The sequence below is a fragment of the Gymnogyps californianus genome, chromosome 2, assembly GCF_018139145.2.
Source record: "Gymnogyps californianus isolate 813 chromosome 2, ASM1813914v2, whole genome shotgun sequence".
NCBI lineage: Eukaryota > Metazoa > Chordata > Aves > Accipitriformes > Cathartidae > Gymnogyps > Gymnogyps californianus.
The window spans coordinates 124,749,557-124,777,216 of record NC_059472.1 but is presented as its reverse complement, the minus strand read 5'-3'; the positions used below and the strand labels follow the sequence as shown (position 1 = coordinate 124,777,216).

The window sequence follows — 27,660 nt, the reverse complement described above, 5'->3', positions numbered from 1 at the left end:
TAAAATTTGAATAGTCTTTTATTTGCTTAGATTTGTTGAAAGGTCAGCAAACATTTGTTTCAACATAAATTATTTTTGACAATAATTTCAAATCAATACAGCGGTTGGAAGGGTCAGAAAAAGGAACAAAAAGCTTCAAAAACCCTGATCTTGAGAAAATCATCCCTAATTTTCACTTATTTTAAAATAAAACTATAGTCTGAACTTTGCATTATAGTCCTATAATAGAAAATTTCTTGCACAATCCAGCCATAGCCTCCCTCAAATTCTCTGATAAAGACTATCTAATCTGAACATTCACTCCATACTTTATTCACAGCACTGCTACATCTGACATCTCCTGGGTGGCAGTTTTTATTATATTCAATGAAAAGAAATTTAAACACTGCATTAATGAACAAAAAAATTGTATATACTTTTACATCAAATTTGGGAATAGTATTCAAAGCAACTCAAGACAATAGCTTAAAAAGTGATTTCAACCTACATGCTTAATATATCTTTTAAAAAGTGGGCAAATATAATTTATATCATTAAAAAGTATTTATAATGAATAATCTATTTTTTCACAGAAAAAAATTCTGATGTTCTTACTCAGTTTTAAGTCTCAATTTCATATCACAGGCCATGACAATTTTAGGTACATAATGAACACATCTTTCAAAATCAGTTTATTTTCCTAGCACACCATCATATTTCCAAACATTTCTAGGTATTAAACACAAGTTTAATACTTAGATATATAACAAGATCATTTCAAGATTGCTTCAAAATTTATCTTAATTTCAGTTCTTCTGGTTATTACACAAAATCATATTTTTCTTTTAAAATGTCTAAGTCTTCTATTACTCTTTAAAATATTTTAAAATCATCACAAGCATCTGTTGTAATCAGAAAATGGAATTCAGACTGTTTATCCAAGAAATAGATTATAAAAAAAAAACCCCAGCAAGCCAACCCCAAAACTCCAAATTAAAATCAATTACAATTTCTCTGTGCTGTTATGATCATGTTTTGCTTCCTAAAAACTGTTTCCTTTTCATCATAAAGTTTAAGAAAAGGGTATTTAATGGTTCAATCCCTTAATTTTGGTGTTTGTTTTTAAAGCGAAGAGATTTTCATTGTGATGTTTACCTATTCATTACACGTGCAGTTTCAAGTTGGTTAAATGGAAGCAGTGAAAGAGGAAATAAGCTGCCAGCAGGATGAACAGGAACTGCCAACCAAATCTTCATGTTGTATCCATGGTATAATGTCTTCAAGGAATCCAAAGAACATCTCTTCAGTTCAGGTTCTCAGAGGTCACTGAGTTTTATAATTATCTCCAAGCAATTTTCTCCACATCCTGTTAAGCTCTCTCTAAACAGCTGTGTGTGTTGCCATGCAGCTTCACCATCCCCTCCATTTAGAATTGCTTCCAACGTAACTTCTGTTGCACCAGAAAAATCTGAATAGGAGCAAAGATTTTTATCTGTTGGAGGAAAAGATAAACAATTCAGTAAGCCGCTGCTCCAGACAGCATATAATGCTAGAATGCATGTTAAAAAGGGTAAGTTGTAATGAATGTTTAAGGAGCTCAGTTGCAACTACTCAAATTCATCTGTCAATCAGTGGCAGAAAAAAAACAGCTGCAAATTTTTAGTTATTATCTGTTTAGTGCTCGTGCTCGGAGGACCTAGTCAAGATTGAAGCCACCGCACATAGAAGCATCTATCCTTCCTAGTAAAACACACAAGTATCTTGTATCCACTCTGTGTTCTTGCTAACCCTGCCCTGTTGCAGGTAGAGCTGTGTATAATAATAAAACTGGGGTTTGTACCAGTTTTGATTAAATGCACAGTACTTTCTTGACCTTGCTAAGAAAGACTGAGTTGGAAAAGTCAAAATGCATTTGCATTTCATTTTTAGTATTTGCACAGTGCTCTCTCCATATAAACTATTTATTTCCAGTTACACCTTTGCTGCATGATATAATTCATTATTTAAATTCCACACTTACCTCCTATCAAAGCAATTTCTGCTGTTGGAGAGCAAAGTCTCCACTTTATTCTTCCACTCTGAAATGTCTGACTGCTTGTCCTAACTGAAATGTTATCTATTTTTAGACCGACTGACTTGCACTCAAACTTCCAGCTGATGGAAGCAGAGGATGACCCCTCTTTTCGGGCTAAATAAACCTAAATGGAAAGAAGACATAGTTAGCGTGTCAAAAATTGAGATGACCAACACACGTCTAATTAATCGTTGTAACAAGGACATAAAATCTTAAGATAACACACTTTCATTCTTTATCAAGCCTCTGAACCTTTAAAATTGTACATAGTACAATTTTGTATATAATCTCATTCTGAACCCTTAAGTCTATTCCACAGTTAGGTAATTGTACATGTTCATAGTCCTCCACTAGGGAACACTAATCTATTTCAACATGCTTGGTAAAATTTAAGCCACAAAAATACCTAAGTTTATTATTTAAAAAAAAAAACAGACTTCTGTTTTTTATATAAATGCACAGGCTCACACACTTTGGTTGTTCATTTTGGTTGTTCAGTATTGCTGATGAAGAAAACTGTGTAATCAGTATTCTAGATTCTTCAGATGTGGTTGCTGGCTGCCTACCACTTCTCCTAGGACTTGACATGTCTTGGTTAAAGCAAATCATACATGTTAGCCATATATAAATCCTGTATTAACATTACTAGAACTGTTAGAGATTTGCATAATTTAATGTAGTCCCAATGCTGCTCTAAACTTCACCCGGCAGAACAGTCAAGCTCATATGTTAACATTCATTAAAGTTACTATGAACCCTCATAAGAATTTTGTAATAAGCATCTGATGGTCCTTTCAAGTCTAGCATCTATTATCAGCAAACCAAGATAATGGACATTACAGATTAAAGAGTCAAAACTGCCATGATCTTTTCAGAATCCTTATTTAAGAAAACTTACCAAAATTCTGTCATGTCCAGGCTTCTAATTAATGTCATACTGAATGGACTTAAGACAGCTCTTTAGTTTTTAATCTAGAAAGAACAACCCTGAATAAAATGATAATAAAACACCATAGTATGTTTTACTAAAGATCCCACCCTAATATAGAAATGTCGTTGACAGACTATAAAACAGAATTTTAGTGTTACTACGCACCAGGCATAAAAATGTTAATTCTCATGTTTAAGAAAGCTGAAAAACCCCAAAGGAGTGAGGTGTTACACTGAAGATGACCTACGAAAATGTAACAATTTAACCTGCTTTCATGTGAATATAATCTTAATGTTCATGAAAGTGCTGATCTCCACACAATTTTTTTAAGTACCTCAGCTAGTTCTAGCAAGAGATTTCCCTTGATCAGATCCTACTGAATTGCCATATTTGAGTAAGGAAGCCAAAACACTCCATTAATTCCTACTTGGTTGAGGTGCACTAAACATAGGCTTTCAGGGATAAAAACTAAAACATTAGCCTGTCTCATCTTCTATTATAATATCCAAGCATTTAATCAGAAAAACAGAAGTTAAAGTTTCCTATTGTGTCTTTTTGAACCGTCCTCTTACTTTCACACCTGGCTACTCTTTTTCCAGTATTATTTGAAAAAAGCCTGAATTCAGGAAAAAAAAAAAAAAAGACTCATTCAAATTCTCTTCCACTGGAGCAATTCTTCTGGAAAACAAGCTTTTAGAAACCCATGGATTTCAGATCTACAAGTTCTTACATTCTTATTATCACCTACTGTGGTCTGCTTGTTTGAGCCCCAGATGCCAAGTTATCTCTGGGTAATCTGATTAAATTTGTGTTTTGTACCTGTTTGAGTTGTGTACCATGAAGTCAAGTGACACTGAATGGCAAGAAAATACACAAATACGATGGAGATGGCTACTATCAGATTGGCCAAGATGATCATCTATCTGAATCATTTTGATCAACAACATTGCAAAGACAGAATATGTAACTGATGGTTCTTTTCTGTTACTCCTGGGCTAATACCTATAGTTACCTTTACTGTAGCTTTTATATTTAAATTCCTTTTCATTCATCACATACTAAACGATAAACAAAATATTTCTGTGAAGGCTCCTTTGGCTGCTAAGTTTCTTGGACAGCTGCTAAATCAAACTCCAAATCCATACCTTGCAGATCTACTAGAGGCATTACAAAAAGAACAGGCAAACCCCAAACAACCTCTCCCTCTGCTGTCTCTCATAATACAAACAACCCGCAACGAAAAGTCGTTTTAGGTTCATACACAGACGTTATGCAGGATGCTGTTCCTGCAGAACTAACATGCCTTACCCACAAGCCTGAGATATACCTGGATCTGTAGCTCCTAATTTCTCAAGGTCATCCTCTCATCCTTTTTCTAGAAAAATTGAGGTGCTGTTGAACACAAGGGTAAAGTCTTTTTGCCTGGTCTTATAGATCTGTCCCTCCCTGTTTTATCTGATTAGTAGAGCTAAGCAAAACAGCAGACTTGTAATTGGTTTCAGTGCAAAGACTGTATGTTTCTTGCAAAAGTGAGGATAACTGATCATTGGAGACTTGAAGATATAACGTGCTATCAGATTTTTAGCAGATCCTAGGGAAGCAGAGAACAGTTGTCCCTCATTCTGAGTTTTTGTTACTTCTCTTTTCCTGTTAGCCTACCCTGTTGTAACATTTTTTTATCTTATTCTCCAGTTTCTTCCCTTATTCCTTCTCTTTTATGTAGAATAACCTCTCCAAGCTATTCCCCCATTGCATTTTGCAAGTCAGTTATGTATAGACCCAGCACAGAAAACCTCAGAAGACAGTTATATACTTAGCTCCATTTTTCATCAATGGAAGCAAACCATTGCCTAAGCTAGAAGAATGTTTGGCCAGAGACCTTTCAGACTAGTAAAATGACAGGGGAACAAAGCAATAACATGCTATAGTCCCTGACAGGAACGCTCAGTTCCACAGTTGGTAGCTGTTGCGGGAAAAGCCGTTGCCTAGTAAATGACCCCTTCCCATCTTACAGGCATCAGTTCTCTTCTTCTTAGATTTAGAGCATATGACTCTTCTGCTGCTCAGTGTCCTGACAGATGGGAAGGATTCTGGGCAGGGTATATGATAATCTGGATAACTGACAGGTTTTTGCCTTCTTGCAGATGGAACTGTAATATTTAGGATGACAATTTCTTCCTTTGGCTGTGTATCAAAGAGATATGATACACCATAAAGCTACTCTCCAAAACAAAACAAAACAAAATCTTTTTTGGAGAGAAGTACTGCTTTTCAACAAAACAGTATTTGTGTGTTTGCCCAAAAGCTTAAGAAGGAAGCCATTTTTTAAAATTTGGTGCTTTAGCAAGGATTTTACCTATCTGCAGAGAATTCAGTCATCCTTTCTGAAAGACAAGATAAATTTATTTCATATTTCTTAAATCATCTGGCAATCTTACCTGAAGCTTAACAGTAACATTTACTAACATCAGCTAAATTCCATGGGCACCAAGAGATGTTTTGATGCCAAACGCTGGCAAGGGTTTTCTATTTTATTGCAGTTGTCATACTTTTACGATAGATTTTACGCTTTTAATAATTGTTATCCTTACCATTTTCCAATCTGTTTCAACCTTTCTCGAAATAGACTCTGCCTTCCAAACACCTGCTTCCCAGCCACTTATTTTTTCATTATTATTGGAAATCCGTGTATAACTATCTTCTACTATATTGTAGATGAGGTGGAAGAGTTTAGACGTCTTCTCTTTTTCAGACGGAATAAAAAGTACTTCTTTTCTTTTCTGAAAAAGGCAAAAAATACAAGCACCTTCATTCCCCAATACATTTCAGTAAGACTATGTTACTTTTAAACAGCATGCCATGGTTTACCAATTCAGTTTTGCTGCCAACTGAAAAAAATGTCATTTTTAAGAAAGGTCATGGACAAAAGCATTTCTGTAAAATAAAAGTTTTAAACTAATAAACTAATAAAATTAGCAAATTTAAGTAAGAGATTAACATGTTAGGAATAGAAAATTTATATGTGAGTGTATTTCTTGTACAATCAATAAGTAAATGGTTATTCCAAATAGCATATGTAATTCTGTGACTATCACATACAGGTGCTTGTATATGACAGTTTGCAAATCAACTTCAAAAAACTTAAGGTACAAACTTCATAACTTCACAGTATTACTTTTTTTAAAGATTTGTCATTGTTCTTACGAGTTTCAGCAAAGCAGAAATTAAATCTTCTAAACTGTGGAGGACTGAAATAAACTCTTAGTTTCTCAAACTTAAACAATCCTATGGAAACTTATTCATTTCACCTAACTGGTTCTATTTAGGATTGTCAGTCATTCCACATGTCAGGATCACTACAAAATTGATGTAATGAGCGATGGGCTAAGTCACACCTTCGCATGCTGGCTCAAGCTAAATATGGCTATAGTTCTGGGAAACTTTATCTTAGCATAAAATAACTAAAAACAAAATCTTGCTTTCAGAAATCATCAAAAATATTTACATGAAAATCAATTGAGCTTATTATTTAAGAGATTTTTCCATTTACACAATCCTAATTGCTCCCACATTGTTTTATTAACAAAAATAGTTGGTCAAACCTTACTTCCAGGCTTTAACCAATAGTAACTAATAATACAAATAAACATTTTTTAAAGTTTTCCCAACTGCTTTCAACTGCCTTAAACTTTCTAGTTCTGTCACACTGTAACTAATTAAAAGTTAAAAAAAAGTACTGTTTATTAACTTGTAAGAGTAAAACACACTTTACATGAAGGATTCTCAAACATTTTTAGAATCAATGGACCACCATCAATCCTCAAAAATTACTTGTGGACCTCTACTGAATTCACATCAAACTTGCACCTAATGTTTTTGCAAGTTTCACTGTTTGAACCAATCTGTAGGCTACCTACCATGAAGTGCTTTTCCTCTGAAGACCATAATCATAAAACCTCTAGTTAGCTACCTCTAAGACGGTCAGCAGTGCAAAAGTTAAATACCTCTGGACCAATTTCACCTCTGGCTACTCGCCAAGTCATTGAACCCTGATGTCCTTCCACCATATTCTCCAGGTTTAGGTGTTTTAGGAGAAATGAATTCAACAAGCTCCACAATTGTTCTTTCCAAGAGCTCTCTTTTTCTATTTTCTGACAAAGATCGTTGTCTCTGAAAATACATTTAAGAAACAAAGTAAAAAATTCAGAAAAAAGGTATTTGTAATTCTGCTCTAGAGTGACACCAACAGGGAAAAAAAGAATTGAAAAAACAGACTAACATTTAAAGTCTAGACTGACTGTTAGAAACATTTATCTTGTACTACATGTGCAAACATAAATCAGTCATAACTGCATGGTTATTCGACAGCAGTGCTTTTTCTGTGAACTTGCATGCACTAATTATGCGGATTTCTTTAAAAATAAGGTTTGTGCTATGTTTATAATACATTTGCTTGGATGATAAAACACTTCCATAGTATATTTTATAGCTATTCATATGTATTTTGTACCATAGCTGTTCTTGATACTATTTGGGGGAAAGGGAAAGGAAGCATAATTTTTGGGTCAAACTTTTCTTCTCTAAGGTGGAGTGATTTGTTTGGCAACAGTCTTGGTTTTGTGATCAAGCCCACACAAAAGATTCAGTTGGTCTCTGAAGGAGTTATTTCACAGTGACTGATTCTATCATAAACAAACTATGACATGCATATTTTTTCAGATATCAGAAAACTGAGAAAAACATATCACCTACACTTTCAGGTAAATTACTGGAAAAGAGAAAGAATTACATAACACGCTTTCTTTGCCCACATGAATAAAACTATGGGCAATTTTCTGGTACACAACTTAAAAAAAATTCATTGAGAGGCTGGGGTTTTGTCTCCATGATTTTCACGTCAAATATACAGAGGTGATATGTGAAGCCTTTTTCCTTAATTGTGGATACATCCACACAGGGTTGGAAAATTAAGTTCAACATCGAGTATGCAAATGATTACACATCATCTTTTTTTTCTACTTTGGTGATCGCCCAAGGCATGCACACACAGCCCACTAGGACCTGAAACTTCAGGCCAGTAAGTATTCCAATTATCTCAAAAGCAGTCCTGACCCCATAAAGTTTTGCTATTAGGGGTCAGAAAAGAGGCATTTGAAGGGTTTTTGTTCCAGACAACAATGTGGAACTGGATAAAGGAAAGTAGATACAGAGAAATTATGAGAAACAGCTCCAGCTGAACAAATTCCAGCTGCCAAATACCAGTTCTAACACAGCAAGGGGGCAATACACCTCTGCTTGTGTTGATGGATGACAAGCAGTGACTCCAGCAGTTCCTCATGAAACACCAGGCCTTCCTGAATCTAACACTTGCCTGGGCACTTTGGATATCCATATGCAGTACTACAGATCTCACTCCAGCTCAGAGGAAGTTTGATGTGGCTTACCCTAAGTTAACAATACCAATCTACAATTTTCTTCGAGCCACTTTGATGTAGGGAAACTCAGTGTCAGGGGTCATCACCACTGAAATTAGTGATGCCACACTGAGAATTGGTTGCTCTTGCTCTGCAGCTGTTGTAACAGTATCTGAAAAAAACTGTTAAAGAACAGTGCTTCAATACAAAAAGGGTGCTTCAGAAGACAGGCCTCTTTTATGTACGATACAAGAAATTAGTAAGTTCCTCAACTATCAAGAGTACAAGTATGCTAATTCTTGTCATCTCCCCCCACCCAGTAGACCCTCGCATATAAATGCTAGCAGCATGTAAGACACGCATAACGCTCAGACTCTGCAGAGATCAACACTGCCTGTGCTGGGAAAACCTGTAACTACACTTCCTACAAATAATCATTGTCATCAATAGCATCCATGTACTGAAATGGATTCCAAGAACTCCATTATCAACTGCCATGGCTCAAACTTTCTGCTTTTGTTTTTTCTTAAGGTATTACCCTCTACATACATGTTCAGGCCCCACCTTTCTTTGGCAAAGAAAGGGAACAGGAAGGAAGAGGAGCTGTGAACTGCAGCTTTAAAATCAGTTCTGCATCACGTGCAAGTTATGCTGTTGATGCTTCCTGAAGGACTCTGTGTTTTCAGGAGATCAATAACCTGTGATTTAAGTGGACCCACTGCTGGGTAAGCAACAGATAATTTGAGGGTAGAAATTGAATTTTAAAGCTTAAACAAGGAATTCTGGTTCATCTCACATGAATCACCATGAAATAGTTGCAATTCAACCTAAATTACTAGTTTTCCCTTTAAGAGCTGACCTGGCTGTAGCTATAATCATTTACAATCACTACTAAAAAATGGGGCTTGGAGCAAATGAAAAAATAATTTGTTTCCCTGCCCCACCATCCAATTTCCAATGAAAGCAGTGGAAAGTTCAGGGTCCTCTCCCCATTTTCTATAGGGGTAACATACAATTGGCTGGAATAGGGCAGTGCCTATACAAAGTAGGTAAAGAAAATTTGTAGTCAGGGTGTGATATGGTACTATAGAATAACATCAGATGGTTGGTAATCTGGAGGCTACACACCCATTTAGGAATGCCTGACCCAAATAAAACACACACAGTATTTCTGAGAAGTAAAATAGTGTACTGAATAGATTAAATTATCCTTGCCTCTTTTCCATTTAACAGTGAATCACTCAACATCCTTTGAACTGTTGTGTGGTCTCTGCTTGGCCACTAAACAGACAGACATGCAGAGAAATAATGGCCACAGCCACTACTCTTTATGCAGGAAAGAACAATAATGATCTCTCAGATTCCATTTTCACTAACATTGTAGTATAGGTGATAATGTATACTGCACACCATGCTTCTCTTTAGTTGTAACTTATAAGAATTGAGCTTGAAAGATGCAGTGTTGGAGCTCTGCATCAAAAGATACCAAAACTATAATCCTTCCTAGTGTAGAACCAGTCTCTAGGAGATGATGGGAAAAGGGAAAGTTAGTGGAGGCCTCTGCCTAGGTCAGTTACCTGCTGAATAGGTTGCAGTGAAGGAAACAGCATACTAGCTGAAATGGAGACTTGTCACTGAGCAGAGAAATGAAAACCTGCTATGTCTTGACAGTTCCACGGATGAGCTGCCTTACCCCTCTACTGACCACAGAAGCTGCTGAATACGACATGGAGATCCTCAGAGAGCAAGTTTTTAATGGTCCCTTGATTCCCACTGCATTGTCTCCATAGTATGAACTTTAGGAAAGGCCCTTTGACTAGGACAAAGGTAGGAAAAAACCCTGTTCTTTTAGCAATCTGATGGCAAACTGCCTCGAAGCCCCTGAAATCCAATTCCAACTATAACAGACAAAAGAAAAAAGGAGTAAGAGCAGTTACATACAGGGATTAAATTCATTAATTTAATAAATTAATCAAACGCTCTGAACAGCTACTGGGCAAAAAGAACTGTGTGTGGGAGGAGGGAAGTGTGAGTATCATTCAGCTTGCAGAAAGGGAGAGTCAGTTGTTCCTCAGAATAACATATCATTAAAAAGACTGATAAAGGTGTTCTAATGAAATCACAAGACAGCTTGAATAATACTGGAAAGCAGTAGGGAAAGTGTGCAGCATAGAGAAGAAAGGGCTGGGATTTTCCACATGTAGAGAAAGGAACATAGGAGAAATACAAGAGTGTCTTGGAAGCACACGTATAGCTTTCTTCCCTGTACTCAGTTTTTAATGAAGTTTTCATTTAAAACATGACCAGAATGCCTGTCCTTTCTGTTTGAAAACTGCCCATGTCAGTTTATGAGCTGCACAGCCCTATAAAGTAGGTGGAAAAGAGTAAGAAACAGGCCAATAGACCAACATGCAGCACCACCTGTTGGAGATGGCAACGCACTTTTTTTACTGGAGTTCTCTAAACTTCTGTAAGTGAAATAGAGCATGATCCTACAATGACATCATTGAGGTGAGAAGGTCAGGCAAGCCAGCCCATGAGTCAGTTGCATATACCTTCCTGATTCCATCAATATTGTCAGAGTAATTTTTCAACTTACTAGTGCCCCATTTCCAATGTTCTTTCCCTATGGACAACTGGTGGAGGAGAAGAGTCTGGTGACCGGTTTCTATCACCAGTAGATCAGAAGAAAGGCCCCTCAGACCAGTTTTGTAGCCAGTAATGGTTCAATGCTCGGAGAGGATGCCATTAAATTCTTGCAACCCCGCACAAAGCGCATGCATTCCTCAACTTGAATTTCTGATCCTTTACCTCCTTTTATTTTGCTACTCTGGTCAGCCTTCTCAGTGCTCCACTCCACTACATGACTCTAATTTTTCATTACTGATAAAATGATTTCAAGCCCTGGCCTCAAACGTGAGCCCAGCTCAATTCTTCACACTCTTACTGTGTGGCTATAACCCTCAAGCCAGCAGGCCTCTAAAAAGGCATAATCTGTTTATTAAGCCATCAGCTGTATACTATCACTGGAACTAATATTTCTATGCACAGGAATTAGCCCTGGAAGGAAGCGGGGACAAAATGGAACCTCACAGGTGGTTCAAGGTTTTGTGGTATTCTAGTATACTGAGTCAAGAAAAGTTCATCCTCTCCCAAGTAGGGAGTGGAAAAAGCTTAGCAGAGAGGTGCCAAGTGCACTCGGGTTCTGTGACTATGACATGCAGGTGCAAATGGCTCCATGTGTTTTGGGGGATGTTAGGCATGAACAGTATATGTGGCTCTGAGCCAAAGCTCTGCTGATGGTATCAACACTTCTTGAAAGTCTTGGAAACAGCCTATGAATCATTCTTCCCGCTTCCTAGATTTGTAAAAAGTCACAGAAAACAAATTAGGCCTACATTTCTTATAACTATAAATACTATTGTTTTCAAGTAATAGCATTATGGATGTGGAAAACGCTCAGCTGCCCTCAAGGAGTCCACATAGTTACAAAGCAGTTGTAGTTTACCCCCAACATCTGCTGAGGCACAACTCTACTCCAAAGCCATCAAGAAAAAATGATATATACACACAGTATATATTTTATATATACACACACTTGACTATGTAAGAGATAATATGATAATCCTCTTACATACCATTCTTTATCTTATTTCACATAAGTTCAGCACTGTGACTGATTCTTACGTATTCAGTGTAAAATGAGGTCTGTATAGTTAGCAGCATTTTATATTCCATAGCGCATGGACATTCCTATCAGGTTACCAAACACACTCCTTTATTAAAGGACTTTGCATTCTGGAAAGACACTTATGTTTCACTTAAAGAAATCCATTTAAGAAAAGCTACATACCGTTCTGTTTAGTGCGTTAATTGTTTCACGTAGTGTAGCTTCACTGAGTGCTGTCCTTCTAGAGAGTACTTCTTCATGTTTACAGCTGTATCTCCAAGTGACATCAACCACCTCAAGCACAAGTTGAAGAAGAAAATAAAGCAACCAAAAATTCCCATGTATCTTGCTTCATTTAAAGAGGCTAGCTAATCAAAGTATGTTTTTCTATAGTAACTCTGGAAGTCACACTAAGATGGAACACATCACACACTTGCCTCAGGGCAGGTTTGTTTATTATTAACACCATTACTCCTACCTCATCTTTGGAAAATGCAATTATGTAGGAGAGCTTCTTTCCCCACCCGGTTTCATAGAGAAGAGGTTTATCACAGACATTTTCACAGGGATCACAGTGAAGCCATCTTTTCTGAGATGAAGAATATACTTCAGTCCACACATGATCTATACAACAAAGGCCAACAATGAACAATGCATTATAAGGATAGATCCTCTTTTCTAATATTGTAACTTTTCCTGATTTATTAAATGAAGGAACAGGTGAAAGAACATGTTTTCTGTTCATCTACATTCAGAAAAGTTACCAGAGCTTTCTCTTTCTATCTTAGGATGCCTCAGATTCAACTAAAGATTGTATTATTCTGAAGTTAATCATCTAGCCTTAGTTGCAGAACTATATTTCATCTCATCAGGCAAGACAGGAAATTGAATTTATATTGTCTTTGTCAGCTGAACTGCATAACTCTATGTGCTGCCTGATGGCTAATATAATCTGAGCGCCATAAAATACATAACCTCATTTTGCATAGGTTTGTATTAACATTACAATATTCTAGAATACTGATACCTGTACAGTCCCAGACATATCTAGCTTCAAACCCTACAGCTCTACAACACAGTGTAAAACAGTTAGCCCACTCGCCACAGCGTCCACATCTGGTTTCCAAAAGTTTTTCGGGGTTGTTATACCTACAGGAGAAAAACAAAACAAAACTAGAATAATTGAAAATACATTTCACCTTTCAAAATCTTTACATCATGACTGTCCTTGTGATGATTTGAACAGATTTCAGTGCCATTCAACCCACAGAAGAGATCTGTATCAGATATCTGATCGCTGTACCGCACAAAACAAGTGCGAGCAGAATGCTACTTTTCCTTTGACTCGCATGACTCCATCACATGTTTATAGCAGCACTGAAATGAATCTGTTTTTTTCAGTTTTCAAAATTGACTTAGACTTCATCTTAAAATATGATTTTTGTAAGCTGGTCCTTTTGATAGTTAGCAAAAATATCTAAAAATTGGATATTTGCTCTTTTGCAAAGCTTCTCTAATCTTTCAACCAACAACTTATCACTTGTTCACAAAACGCACAAATACAAAGCTGTTTCTTCAAAGACAAGGAAAAAAGACAAAGCAAATCTTTGTATGCTCACCTTGGGAATCTATTACAGAACTGACACTGGTTGCAGTAATGATTTTCCACTCGACTGCCATCCCACCTTAGATCATCATCTGTAGGCAACAGGTAGTCACTTTTAGGCTCTGTCTGCCCACCACACCTGCTGCAAGGAAGATTATTTACCCAATGAAAAAAGTCATTCTTAAACCAGTCCAAGAGCTCCAACAATAAGAAGTCCTCTTCATTCACATGTGCACCTGTAAAATTTACACAACACACAGTTAGGTCAAATGGAAAAATAATTCAGTTGAACTTTCCAGTATCTACATAAATCACCACCTCTGGGCCTTTACTATATTTTAGAAGTCTCTTTATAAAAAAGCTTCGTATGTTACTTAAGTGCACACAAAAAAGAAAATCTAAATTCTCAAGACTGAATAACGTCAAACTGTATATGTAACGAACAAAAACGTGCACTCCTAAACACTACAGCTAGAGTGAGAATAAGAAATTGCTCAGAAAAACAAGTTAGATATACAGCGGAGCCCAGTGAAGTTCCTCATGCCCTTCATATTCTTCCAGGGCTTCAGAAGAGATTGTTAATTCTTTTGCTGCTCTTGTTTCCAGCAGAGAGGAAACAGTCTAGGAGGTTCCTGGAGCGTGTGGAAGACAACTTCCTGACACAGCTGGTGAGTGAGCCAACTAGGGAAGGTGACCCGCTAGACCTGTTGTTTGCGAACAGAGAAGGACTTGTGGGTGATGTGATGGTTGGAGGCCGTCTTGGGCACAGCGACCACAAAATTATAGTTTTCGATTCTTGGAGAAGTGAGGGGGGGTCAGCAGAACTGCTACCTTGGACTTCCAGAAGGCAGCCTTTGGCCTGTTTAGAAGTCTGGTTGACAGAGTCCCTTGGGAGGCAGTCCTGAAGGGCAAAGGAGTCCAGGAAGGCTGGACATTCTTCAAGAAGGAAATCTTAAAGGTGCAGGAGCAGGCTGTCCCCATGTGCTGGAAGACGAGCCAGCGGGGAAGAAGACTGGCCTGGCTGAACAGAGAGCTTTGGCTGGAACTCAGGAAAAAAAGGAGTTTATGACCTTTGGAAAAAGGGGCAGGCCACTCAGGAGGACTACAAGGATGTCGTGAGGTTAGGCAGGGAGAAAATTAGAAGGGCCAAAGCCCAACTACAACTTAATCTGGCTACTGCCATAAAAGACAATAAAAAATGTTTCTATAAATACATTAGCAACAAAAGGAGGGCTAAGGAGAACCTCCATCCTTTATTGGATGCGAGGGCAAACATAGTGACAAAGGATGAGGTACTTAATGCCTTCTTTGCCTCAGTCTTTAATAGTAAGACCAGTTGTTCTCCAGGTACCCAGCCCCCTGAGCTGGAAGACAGGGACGGGGAGCAGAATGAAGCCCCCATAATCCAAGGGGAAACGGCTAGCAACCTGCGACAGCACTTAGACACACACAAGTCTATGGGGCCAGATGGGATCCATCCAAGGGTACTGAGGGAGCTGGCAGAAGTGCTCACCAAGCCATTTTCAATCACTTATCAGCAGTCCTGGCTAACCAGGGAGGTCCCAGTTGACTGGAGGTTAGCAAATGTCACACCCATCTACAAGAAGGGCTGGAAGGAGGATCCAGGGAACTGCAGGCCTGTCAGCCTGACCTTGGTGCTGGGGAAGGTTGTGGAGCAGATCATCTTGAGAGTCATCACACAGCACGTACAGGACAACCAGGTGATCAGGCCCAGGCAGCATGGGTTTATGAAAGGCAGGTCCTGCTTGACTAACCTGATCTCCTTCTATGACAAGGTGACCAGCTTAGTGGATGAGGGAAAGGCTGTGGATGTTGTGTACCTAGACTTTAGTAAAGCCTTTGACGCAGTTTCCCACAGCATTCTCCTGGAGAAACTGGCTGCTCGTGGCTTGAACGGGCGTACTCTTCACTGGGTAAAAAACTGGCTGGATGGCCGGGCCCAAAGAGTTGTGGTGAATGGAGTTAAATCCAGTTGGCGGCCAGTCACAAGTGGTGTTCCCCAGGGCTCAGTATTGGGGCCAATTCTGTTTAATATCTTTATCAACAATCTGGACAAGGGGATCAAGTGCACCCTCAGTAAGTTTGCAGACAGCACCAAGCTGGGCGGGAGTGTTGATCTGCTTCAGGGTAGAAAGGCTCTACAGCAGGATCTGGACAGGCTGGATCAATGGGCTGAGGCCAATTGTATGAGGTTCAACAAGGCTAAGTGCTGGGTCCCGCACTTGGGTCACAACAACCCCGTGCAACGGTACAGGCTTGGGGAAGAGTGGCTGGAAAGCTGCCCAGAGGAAAAGGACCTGGGGGTGTTGGTCGACAGCCGGCTGAATGTGAGCCAGCAGTGTGCCCAGGTGGCCAAGAAGGCCAATAGCATCCTGGCTTGTGTCAGAAATAGTGTGGCCAGCAGGACTTGGGAAGTGATCATCCCCCTGTACTCGGCACTGGTGAGGCCGCACCTCGAATACTGTGTTCAGTTCTGGGCCCTTCACTACAAGAAAGACACTGAGGTGCTGGAGCGTGCCCAAAGAAGGGCAACGAAGCTGGTAAAGGGTCTAGAGAGCAAGTCTTATCAGGAGCAGCTGAGGGAACTGGCATTGTTTAGCCTGGAGAAAAGGAGGCTCAGGGGAGACCTTATCGCTCTCTACAACTACCTGAAAGGAGGTTGTAGCGAGGTGGGTGTCGGTCTCTTCTCCCAAGTAACAACGGACAAGACAAGAAGAAAAGGCCTCCAGTTGCACCAGGGGAGGTTTAGGTTGGATATTACGAAAAATTTCTTCACGGAAAGGGTTGTCAAGCATTGGAACAGGCTGCCCAGGGAAGTGGTGGAGTCACCATCCCTGGAGGTATTTAAAAGACATGCAGATGTGGTGCTTAGGGACATGGTTTAGTGGTGGACTTGGCAGTGCTAGATTAGTGGTTCGACTCCATGATCTTAAAGGTCTTTTGCAACCTAAATGATCCTATAAATATTCATTTCCTATTCTTAGCTATTAAACTAGGAATAACACTTGCTTTGATTTCATAATCCCAAAGAACCAGACACTGGCAGCAGTCTAGACAACAAGGTGTAATATGAACAGACTTTCTACAAACACACCTTAATTATTGTAGAACATATACCATGTGAACAAGTTGAGTTTGTTTATAAATTCAGCAAATAAACACCTTTGTCAGATTACCCAAGCTAGACACAGGATGTCTTTATTTTTCTACTCTAGCCAATTTCACCACACTAGACCACCAGACTCTTCTGGCCCATTTTCCTGTGTTCACAATAGGCGTTAGAATCTACTCACACACTATCACTATTCCGCCACCTGGAAATAACCTCACTTTACCTAATTAACAAATTTAAAAATCCAGTCTTCCAAAAGAGATCCATCCCTTCTAACTCCTTAGAGTCTTTAAATGTATATTCTGCTCCCATGCCCAGAGAGATACTCTTCCTTCTCAGATTCATAAACATTCAAATAAGTCCTCTTATGAACTCGCATCATCTAGGCTGCACTGCAATCATAGATACTAATACCTGGTTATTTTATGTACTACAGTTTGCTTGTAGTCACAGTGCAGACAGGTCTGACTAATGAATGTGAAGATACAAAAATAATTTATAAAATGCTGTTTAAAGGAAGTTGAATGAAGTTGCACCAAATTTGTGCATTAGCTCCTTTTTCAGGATGGCAAAGAAAAACTAGGTGAGATGTGTGTTTTACTTATTTAAGATCAATTCATATCGTCCTCTGAAGCTGAATAGTCTTTGGTACAAAAGACTCGGGGGGGCGGGGGGGGGGGGGGGGGGGGGGGGGGGGCTAACTCTATTAAACACACATTGCCAAGACCATGAAGCACATGAGAAAAGATCACCTGTTAATCAAAGCAAGAAAACTTGACTTTTAATTGTAGTAAAATTTCTATTTTTACTTACTATGTGAAAAAATTTGTGCTGAAACACTCAGACAAGGTGTTATTGCTTACAAAATGGATATACTTGTATATTCAAACTTTCTTCTAAAAACTTAATGAGAAGATTTTGAGCACAGGACATATTCTCTTTTCCTGGATAACAACATACAAACCAGAACCCATCTATGAAAACATGACTGCTATCATATGAATATTCATCTCTTGGTTTGTAAAATAAACCGTTCATGAAAACATTGCATGGAAAGAATGACAAATGTGATTTATTCGAACAGAAAAGTTGGCTGCAACATGCAGCTATTTTTAACTGCACAATCCATCTTTCTAATGGAAAGTCGTAAAGGGAACCAGTAAAAAACAGTCTGTACTTCTGATCAAATGACCATCATCTTCTCAGCCTTTATGAGCCAAAAATGCCTGTTATGCATTGTAAGGGAAGTCCTAAAAACAAGTGTCCCGCAGCACTAAGCAGTTATTCCCACAAGTGACAGTCTTAATACAGAGATACAGATAAACCAAAGAAGCTGAAAGGACCAATTACCCGTACGTCTCATATACAGTCCATTCCCAAAGTTATGTTTCTTGAAAGCATTTTTTAATGAGCTTTATAACTGTCACAATCCAAAACAGTGGAGTTCCATCCTTTCCCCTTTATTTGTATCTAAATTAAGGTCTGGAAACCATTTTGAATAGATCTGCTTGATGGCTTGGAAAGAAGCACCTGGAAACACCACCCTCCTCCTTCCTTCCCCTTTTTAATAATGTGCACAGCACAATTAGAGCAGAGTCTAAGAGGTATGCTTGTCTTTATTTTCCTTTTTAAAGGAATTTAAATACTTTTCATTTATTACTGCTAAGTCTCTTTTCCCCGTTGCATTGTCCTACACTGCTGAATGAGAATGCTTTGTACATGTTTACATGGTTTCCTACTTCACAGTATAGCTTTACAAAAAGAGAAAAATTACTAAGAAAATCCAGTGTCAAAAAGTTCCCTAATGCCAAAGGCACAATTACGTATTGGTGTGTGGTTGTACGAGACAAAGTCATTTATAAAAATGATGAGAAGAGCTTATTTTTGGTTTGCAAATGAACAGCACTCCCATCAACTTAGCAAATTGCTTCAGAGTCTTCTATCAAAGATTCACAGTGAAAATGATTTTTTGGTTTAAATATGGTCTTGGAAGCGTATTGGTTTTTAATATTTATCTCATACAAGTAAAATTTCACTATATTGCTGAAACAAATCTAAAACTGTGACTTGAAAATAGAAATATATCCTTTTTAACTGACAAAGACTTTGTACATTCAAAAGAAATTTGCATTTATGAAGAAAATATAAATTTTAGCCACTGATGCCACAAATATTTATGCCTATATTTCATTTCTAGCTCCAAGAGGATGGCATGTGAACAACCCTACTCATTTAAGCATTAGCAAGAAAGGCGATTCTTTGTATTAGGTTATGTATTGGAAAGGTCTCATGCAAAATCTTACCAATAATATCACTTTAAAGAGAGAAGCAGCATTCTGAAATTTTATTCTGAATTTGGAATTGTAGTACGTATGGGAAAATAGCAGTCTGACAATTTCAAAATAATGACTACCCAAACAAGAATCTCCCCTCCTCTTCTTGTAGCTGCTTCACTCCAGATGCAAGGAATATAACAGTACATGCTCAGCCCATCTGTTTCCCAAGCATTGTTTACTACTAATTCAGAAATTAAGAGTTCAAAATTTCTACATGAAAGCAGTAAAGGATGGTGACAAAAATGAAATTAAAAAAAACCCCAAAAAACAGAAGTGAGGAGAGAGAAGAGCAGAAAATTTGAAAATTAGGAAGAAGATAATTCTAATTTAGAGACAGCATTTGGAACCTGCAGACACATACCCAAATCCACACACCTAAAGCACAGCAGATATATACATCATTCAGATGTTTGAAAGAATATTTCTAGTTTCACATACATTATAACTTGGTAGCATTACCTTTGTCCAGTCTTGTAGCTTGTGCTAGCTTTCTCTGAGCCTTTCCTTTCAATTGCTGGAGAGGAATTGAAGCTAGTGCTTTCTGCTGAATAGAAGGATTCTCATACATCAATACAAGATGCTCAAATTTTGTTTGAAGTGTTTTCAAGATATTTGCAGCCTGCAAAAGGATTTTCAGTCACAAGATGATTTATGAACCTCCACCTTAAACCAGAAGAATCAAGCTCTCCTATTTTAGTTTAAGTCAGTCACAATTCTGTAGTCATAGTTACACTATACACTTCTTTACAGGTGAAATGTTTACTTGTAAAGATATCAATAAAATTTGCAGACACCACCACCCAAACTGTAAAGCCAGCCTTGTCATCTTTGAGCATTCTGAATGGTGTCCTGAGCGAAAAGTGTACTGATTCAGGGAGAAAACTGTTTTAAAGACACCTCTGATGGCAAAGTTTTTTTACTTCCTCCCCCCCCCCCCCATTTCTTTTGGACACCTTTTACCTGAAATCCACAAAAGAACCTGTAACTTATTCCATTTCCTGGACACTGCTGCACCAGTTTGCAGAACTCTATTATTGATGAATGCTGCTTTTGTATTTCTTATTCACAAATGCTGCTTGTCTATTTCTACTTCCTCCTCTCACAGATCAGCTCTGATACAGATTTGCATAGATAGCCCTGTGACCATATACTGAATAGTGTATTTCACTAGAAATAAATATATGAACTAGGCTTCTTCAGTCAGTTATCCTAAGTGACGTTTAGTGGCAACTACATGTTGCACCCAATAAGGTACATCCACTTCTACTAAAATAAATAACTGAAGTTAATAATAGTGGAGTTGGTAGCTGAGAAAACTATTTACTCCCATTTAAAGGGAGACAACACAGAAAGCAAAATGGGATTTTAAAATTAAGAGTCTGGCATATTTGGGAGAGAAGCCTGTGTCACTGCTAAATTACCTTTTCTCTACTGTTAGATCATGCTTCAGTCTTTAGTCTCGTTAACTACCATCTTTGTTTCATCAAACATCCCACACTTTCCTGAAATACTAGCAGCAAATGCAACATAATACATAGGTGTGAGAACTCTTCAGAAGAAAACTTCTCTCAAAGGAGCATTTAAATTAGGAGTGATTATCTTAATGCTGGACAGTACTACAGGACCAGTCCTTACTTTTCATAACTACTGAAACAGAACAGAACTGGTTTCGCTCCTCCTGGAGCTCATCAGCTGTAGGTAACTGGTTTAACATCATAAGCCCAGCTGTGTTCAGATTCACTTTAATGCAAGTTGAAAGAACAGAAATAAGGGAAGTTAGGGACTGCCAGTGGCTTATAGATCTTCATGTTCTGTCAGCTTCCTAAAAGAGTGTTCAGAGATATTGCTCAGCACAGCAGAAAGTCTCCCAGATTCTTTGACAATTTGGATTTTCCCACTGGCAAACACCATCAGTGTTACAGTAGTGCTTAACTGGCTTCATGGAAGCCACTGTATACCAATGAAGTCTTATGTAAACATCTAGAAGTATGGTGAACCTCACTCCCAATCTAAGTTTGGATACCTCTTTCCTCCTATAATCACTATGTCATCCAGGAAGCGATCAGAATCCCCACCAGAATAATGACTAGCCAGAGCTTTCCTTTCTCCAAGTCTCAAGAACGCCTTACAATAAGAAACGCAGCAGAGACACATATGATGCAAAATAATGATGGGTTAGGTCCCTAGAATTGTGCCGTTTAGGAATATTCCTGTGCTGTGTCAAGCAAGCCAGTTTTCCCTGCGCTTACCAGGACTCCCATGAATCACAGGTTTAACACATAGGCAAGAAATAAAAATGCTTGCACTACAAAACCACTCTAAATCTCTGACATCTGACAGCAGCACATACAACAATAATACAACTATACCTCTGCAGTATGCTCACTGAAAAACAAAACACCTACTGCTGTGCAAGCAAAATGGCCAAGTCATAGCCAGAAGGTATTTTATGGACTTCCTTCCAATCAACCCAGACTATACAGACCAAATTCAATAGCTCAGAGAGCTATCAGTTTAATTCCCTGAAGAGATCAGCTGAAATACAGCATTCCAATAGAGTGCCAACATTGCATTAGCAATGTCTCTGAACCGTAATAAGTTTGGTCCCACCACCCATGTTGAATCTCAAGCAGCATGGAAGAATAACAGTTGCAGAGAAATGGATCCACAACTCTGATGGCTAGCATAAGTCAGGGCAGAATAACTACAAATGAGAAGGATTAACCTCAGAATACATCGTGTCAACTTGAAATCTGCAACATTTTTCTCATTGCAAGATGAATGCAACTTCTAAAGCTTTAAAGCTTCCAGTACTAACCAGTACTACAGCAAGTCACTCTAGAGGTTTCATAATCATTTCCAACCACCATTGCAGAAGTAGCTGAAACAGTAAAAACCAAAAAGCAGACCAAAAAAAACCCCCAAGACCCCAAACAAATTCAAATAAACCCAGTCAGTATATTTTAGAGGCAACTACTAGCATGCTAACATAATTAGATTAAATGGCTCAATATTCAAGCGTCCACAACAGCTCCTTTCCCAAAAGACATTATGGGTGATGATGGGTCACTGAGTGCTCTCTCTCTCGCGCCCCCCCCCCCCCCCCCCCTCCCCAAGCCATCACTTCAATCTATGCTTTGCCATTTCTCTTCCAGTGATCTTGAGTAGGTATTGGGAAGAAACAGTATGTCATAGTTCAGTATCCAACAATATACTGATAATATAATTTAAAAGAGACAAACTCTGTTTAAGGATGTATGAGAAGAGAGCTTTTGGAAGGAATCATCTTACACCAACTTTAAGACCGAAGTGACACTGGTTCTAGGGGGGAAAAACTAAACCAAAGCATCCTTCAAACCTTCTATCAAAAGGCATAACTTCATTTTTCAAAGTTGTACAAGGTGTTAGGAGTCTTCCCCCATCAGGCCAGGTAACATCAGATGAAAGGACTTGGCCTCTGTCTTAATAGGGAACTTCATCTCAACCTCTTGGACAAGGGAAACACAGCCTAAATAACTATAGAATTGTCCTTGCCTGGCTAAATTCCTGTCTCTCACAACAGTCGCATGTGAAAAAATAAAGCCCTCACAGGCTCCACATAGAGATCATAATGCATGAACTGAGACACCACCAATTACAAACATTACAATTGTGCTCCTATTCTTTTGCTGGCTCTCAAATACCAAACACAGTACACAGCCCTAGTCTTAGCTTCCCACTCCTCCCTTTGTTCCCCTACCTTGCTGTTCCCTTCCAATACAAATCAGCTTTTTTTTTTTCCTTCACGACACCCTGATCAGTAAAACATTTATGGACATCTTCACAAAATCTCTTGCTAATATTCTATTTATGGCATGTTTCATGTTGAAGTCACATGGAGACTGAAGAAAACACTCAAAAACTTCAGAAATCATCGGAAAAATAAAAAATTCCTCTAGTCCAACCTCCTGCTCAAAGCAGGGTTAGCTATGAGGTCAGACCAAGTTGCTCCAGGCTTTATCTAGTCAGGTCTTGAAAATGTCCACATTTGGAGGCTACACAGCCTCTCTGAGCAACCTGTCTCAACAGTTAACTCTTCTTCAATCTTTATATTCAAGATTAGCGTGCCTACAAAGTTTTCAGGTTATAATTACCATTTCAAGAGACTGCACAAGTGATGTTTCTGGTTGCTGACGGGCAGGGGCAAGAACAGAGTCAGCAGGTCTTGAAGGCTGATGTGCAACTGTCTGAGTGCTGGTCACGGCTTCAGAGGATCCTGATCTGTGGATTTGATTTGACTCATTCAGTCTGCTACTCCTCTCTCCAGCAATTAAGTCTCTGATTTTACGTAGCTGCTCAATCGAAGCTTCCTTAGGGAAAATGAGGTGAGTTTCTCCCTGAAATTTAGACAAATTAATTCAGCAGTTAATGCAGGTCTAAGCTAGTCAGTGGTTTGTATCTATTGCTAACAGCTATATCATTTACTGGAAGTTAGCACGCTAAGGCTTGGCAGGATTCAGCCTTCAGATTAGGTCCCTTACAGCAGAAGCTATTAGATCAAGAACCTACAGTCAGTCTAGAGAAAAAGGGCTCATAACAACATGCTTTTGTTAGTAACTTATTTTGCAGAGCCAGACATGGACAACACAATTATGGTTGGGCAGAGAAAGCAGCAACAACAGAAACGAACAACAAATGCTCATTTCTCACAGTACAGCAGTGAAACGCTAGGCAACACAGGAGGATACCCAATGTTGGGGGAAGAAGCCTCTAGAATGGCATCTGCTGGGAATTCTCTTCTATACTGATATCTTTTACGTTTTGTGAGTTTTCAGATGGGAAATATTATTCTTATTTAGACCTGTACCGAGCTTGATTTCTGGGTTCCTATTTTTGATTGTAACATGATTACTGGTAGCATAACAAAAGATCAATAATTACGACAGAAGCAAAGTATCAGTGCACTTAACATGAAGAAATAGGTTACCAAAGCCATGAATATCCTGAAACATTCATAGTTTAAGAGTTTCAGTTTCTACTGCTGCAGCACTTCTATTTATTAAACTGAGTAATTTGTTTATCCACAATTACCTTAGTTCACCTATTATTGCAGATGCAGTGCTTCACTTTAATACTTACAATCACCACAAAACTAAATGGAACATATCAACCCAGCAGAAGTGTCCTCATTTTTTAATTGAAAAAGTTGGCTTATCAAGCAGAGACAAAAGAAGGAACAATTTTAGTTATCGCAGTTGAAGGGAAGTTTGTGAGCTCCAGCCTCAATTGACACAATAACCGTAAGACTGAGCCAACATGCTCTTAAAGATCTGACAGAAGTGGGAGTAGCACTTTATAACCCATTTAAAATGACTATGTTATTACTGCTTGAGTGCTTCACTAGCTACATTGACTACCTCTTGGCCAAAACACATCATTAAAAGTCATCTCCTGAGCACCAGCATGAGAATAAATCTGCAGACCATTTCTCCCTCAGCAGTCACCATTTCTTTCAGCATACTTTTTTTTTTTTTAATTAGGACAACTACACTAATTAACTTCACCAGAAGAGAAGGCAGAGGTCTCATGACAGCTGGACCTAAATAACATAATGTACGCACCAATACAGAAGCATGGTATCAAACAGACGAATTAAAGCAAAGCTAGAGCAAGAGCTTTGTACCATTAAACAAGAGCTGTTTTTTCACCCCATCTCTCCTGTAATTACAAAAGGCTGCTTCTAGCTTAACAAGCTTTGGCAGTTCAAGTTCCACCAAGACAGGGATCATTTCAGGACACAAAGCAATCTTCGAAATACATCTTTTTGACTGCAACAGAATCAAGATTCACTCAAGACTATTTTAGGATACAGTTTCATAACTGTTTTAAATGGGTCAAAGTCCCACCCTCCCACTACTTCAACAGCCTGTTGCCCCCCACTGCTGTCATGACAACACTAGTTCTTGTGCAGCTGCACTGTGAATTGGCTGAAAAATATTTCTTTTTTTGTTTGGGGGGATTAATTTTTAATCAGATCAGCTTCCCTTATCTAATTCACTATGGAGCCACACAAGCCCTACTGATGGTAGGAACAAGCAGCAGAAGAGCAGGACTGGGTTTTTTTACCCCCTTCCAAATGACAGTTTCAACACACAGATTTACAATATGGAAACTACTGTCTGATGGTGCAATCTGATGTCCACCTAATAATGGGCTGCTGCTAAGAGAAGGGGTTTTCACCCCTTTTCCCACCATTTCCTTTGTGCCAACATGGATACGTATCTGACCATTAAGCAAACTAGTAGTGCGCCTGAACAGCAGAAAACCAATCTTATCACAGATCAGGTTAGCTCTAGCTCCACCAGCTTTCTGAAGCAGCCTCATCTAAATCTTCTGTTGGTTAACTGCAGATATTTGCAAACAAGGATTGAAAGAAAATAGCAATTGGCTTAAAATCTAGTGGCTTGCAACTGGGAAAGCAGAAAAAAACATTCCAATTTTAAACTTTAGTGTGTAAACTGATGAAAACACCAGAAATTACTAAATTATACTCACCTCTTGAAACCCCATCTCAAATAAACATTCAACCGCTCCTCTGACAGGCAACAGCCTCGTGGAAAATGCTGGATTTCCAATCCGAATTAATCTATATTTTTCTTCATAAGGATTCCTGAAGAAATTGAAAGTTTTAATTATGTTTGCAAACTAAGTAACCACTTAAAAGCTGGGTAACTGCACTAAGCAGTATTAGTCATTTGTAAGAGATTTTCTAAAAGTTTAGTTTCATTCACACCATGTAGGCAGAATGTGAAACCTATCTAAAACTTTGACTTAATTCATGTCCTTCTGCATTCAACTTTGAGAGTTACAAACCGGTTCTAAATCTTAGTTTGCAACTTAAGTTCATAAATACATGTTTTGTAGTCCTAGCCAGCAGGGCTTAGTCTGCAGTGACCCTTAAAGACAACTCCACGTCCCCTTCCACCTGGTAGCATTCTAATTGAACTCCTCAGCTCGATGCTGGATGGTTTTAGGCCACTACGGAAGCTATGCTACAATTCCTGCTACACGGGTGAAACTACTGTGGTCTCTTTACTTCTTGAAGGGCTACCTCTCAGTTCCCCTTTCCTCTTTCAACTCTTCTAAACCTTCTTCTCTCACCTCATTCTTTAAAAGGAGTCAGCCCAGGACCCACTGCTCTCTGACACACAGCACAGTTTTTACAAGTGGTTGACAAATAGATATAGACAGGGAGGGGCAGCTCATACATCTTGAGTTGCCTGAAGACATCAAGGTCAATCATACATACTGGTGTGTATGTATACCCTACACAGCCACCTCACAAAAATTCAACTATAATTAACTCTTGATACCAATCTTACTGAGTCAGAAAAGAAAGGCAACTGAAAAATCAAGTTACTATTCTAGCATTACTTGTTATGCATCCACTAATTTTTACGTGCTTAAATGCTTGCAGAATCAGGGCCGATGCAGGCTTTTATGTTTAACACAAAAAACAAGCCCTCAAAACAAACCAACCAGCAATAAATAAAGAAATAACAATCCAAGCCACTACACACTTATGTGAAAAAGTAATCTTATTTTTAAATGACAGAAAGAAGCGAGATGTTTTTGAACTTCGATATTACATAACAAAATTGAATCATATGGCTCATCTTTTGAGACGGTCTGTCTGTAAGCCCAGAAACAAACTGCCGCGTGAGGAGGATTTTTATGATAAATTGCTTCTGAAGCTGCATTAGTAACCTAACAGGAATCACTTAAGTTCACAGGCAGACTCCGTTCTCTTAAAGCCGCGCCAGCCAAAGCGCTCGACGTGCCACGCCGCTGCCGCCCGACCCCCGCCCGCGGTGCCCACAGACCCCTTCGGCACCCACGCACAGTCGAGACCAGCGAGTCACGGCCGGGAACCGGGCGCTGGCCGTAGGGCGGGACAGCCCAGCCCCTCGGACCCCGACCCCACCGCCCGCGGCGGGTGAGGGGCACCCACCGCCGCTGCCCTGGGGGCCGCTTATCGGGACACGGCGGCGAAAAGCCCCGCCAGCTGCTCCCCGCGAGAGGGGGCAGGCGAAGCCACGGGGGCTGAAGCGGCAGGCTCCTGACAGCCGCCGCGCGGAGGCGGGCAGCGGCCGGGACCGCCAGTCACCCTGCGGCAACGCCCGCCGCCCAGCCGCTGGCCCGCGAACCGAGCCCGACCCGGCCGGGACCCAGAGCGCCTCCCGCCGTGCCCCGCTTACCGGAGGATGTTATCCGCGTAGGTGAGGAGCAGCCGCGAAGCCTCCAGGAAGATCTCCCGCCCGTTCTGGCAAAGCTCGCTCACGGCGGGGGAGCCCGGCGAGGAAGAGAGGCCCACGGCGGCCGCCATCGTCGCCGCCCCCCCCGCCCCAGCACTCAGCGCTGCGCCAGGAGCGCGCCGCAGCACGCATGCGCAGTCGGAGCGGTGAGGTCACTGCCCTCAGACCCCGCTGCCACAGCCGTGCGGGGGGCGGGGGCGGCTCTTAAAGGCGCAGAGCGTGT

At 39.6% G+C, this 27,660-nt stretch overlaps 1 protein-coding gene across 1 annotated transcript; it reads right to left on the bottom strand.

The window, feature by feature from the left end:
• NGLY1 (N-glycanase 1) lies at positions 1-27,508 on the bottom strand. The gene is given in 13 exon segments (XM_050891652.1): positions 1-1,471; positions 2,000-2,177; positions 5,576-5,764; positions 6,989-7,033; positions 7,035-7,154; positions 12,252-12,362; positions 12,547-12,692; positions 13,096-13,217; positions 13,688-13,910; positions 19,603-19,762; positions 23,277-23,519; positions 25,678-25,792; positions 27,381-27,508. Coding segments are annotated over 13 exon segments (1,956 nt in total). The 3' UTR covers positions 1-1,295.
• Positions 27,509-27,660: the final 152 nt, after the last annotated feature.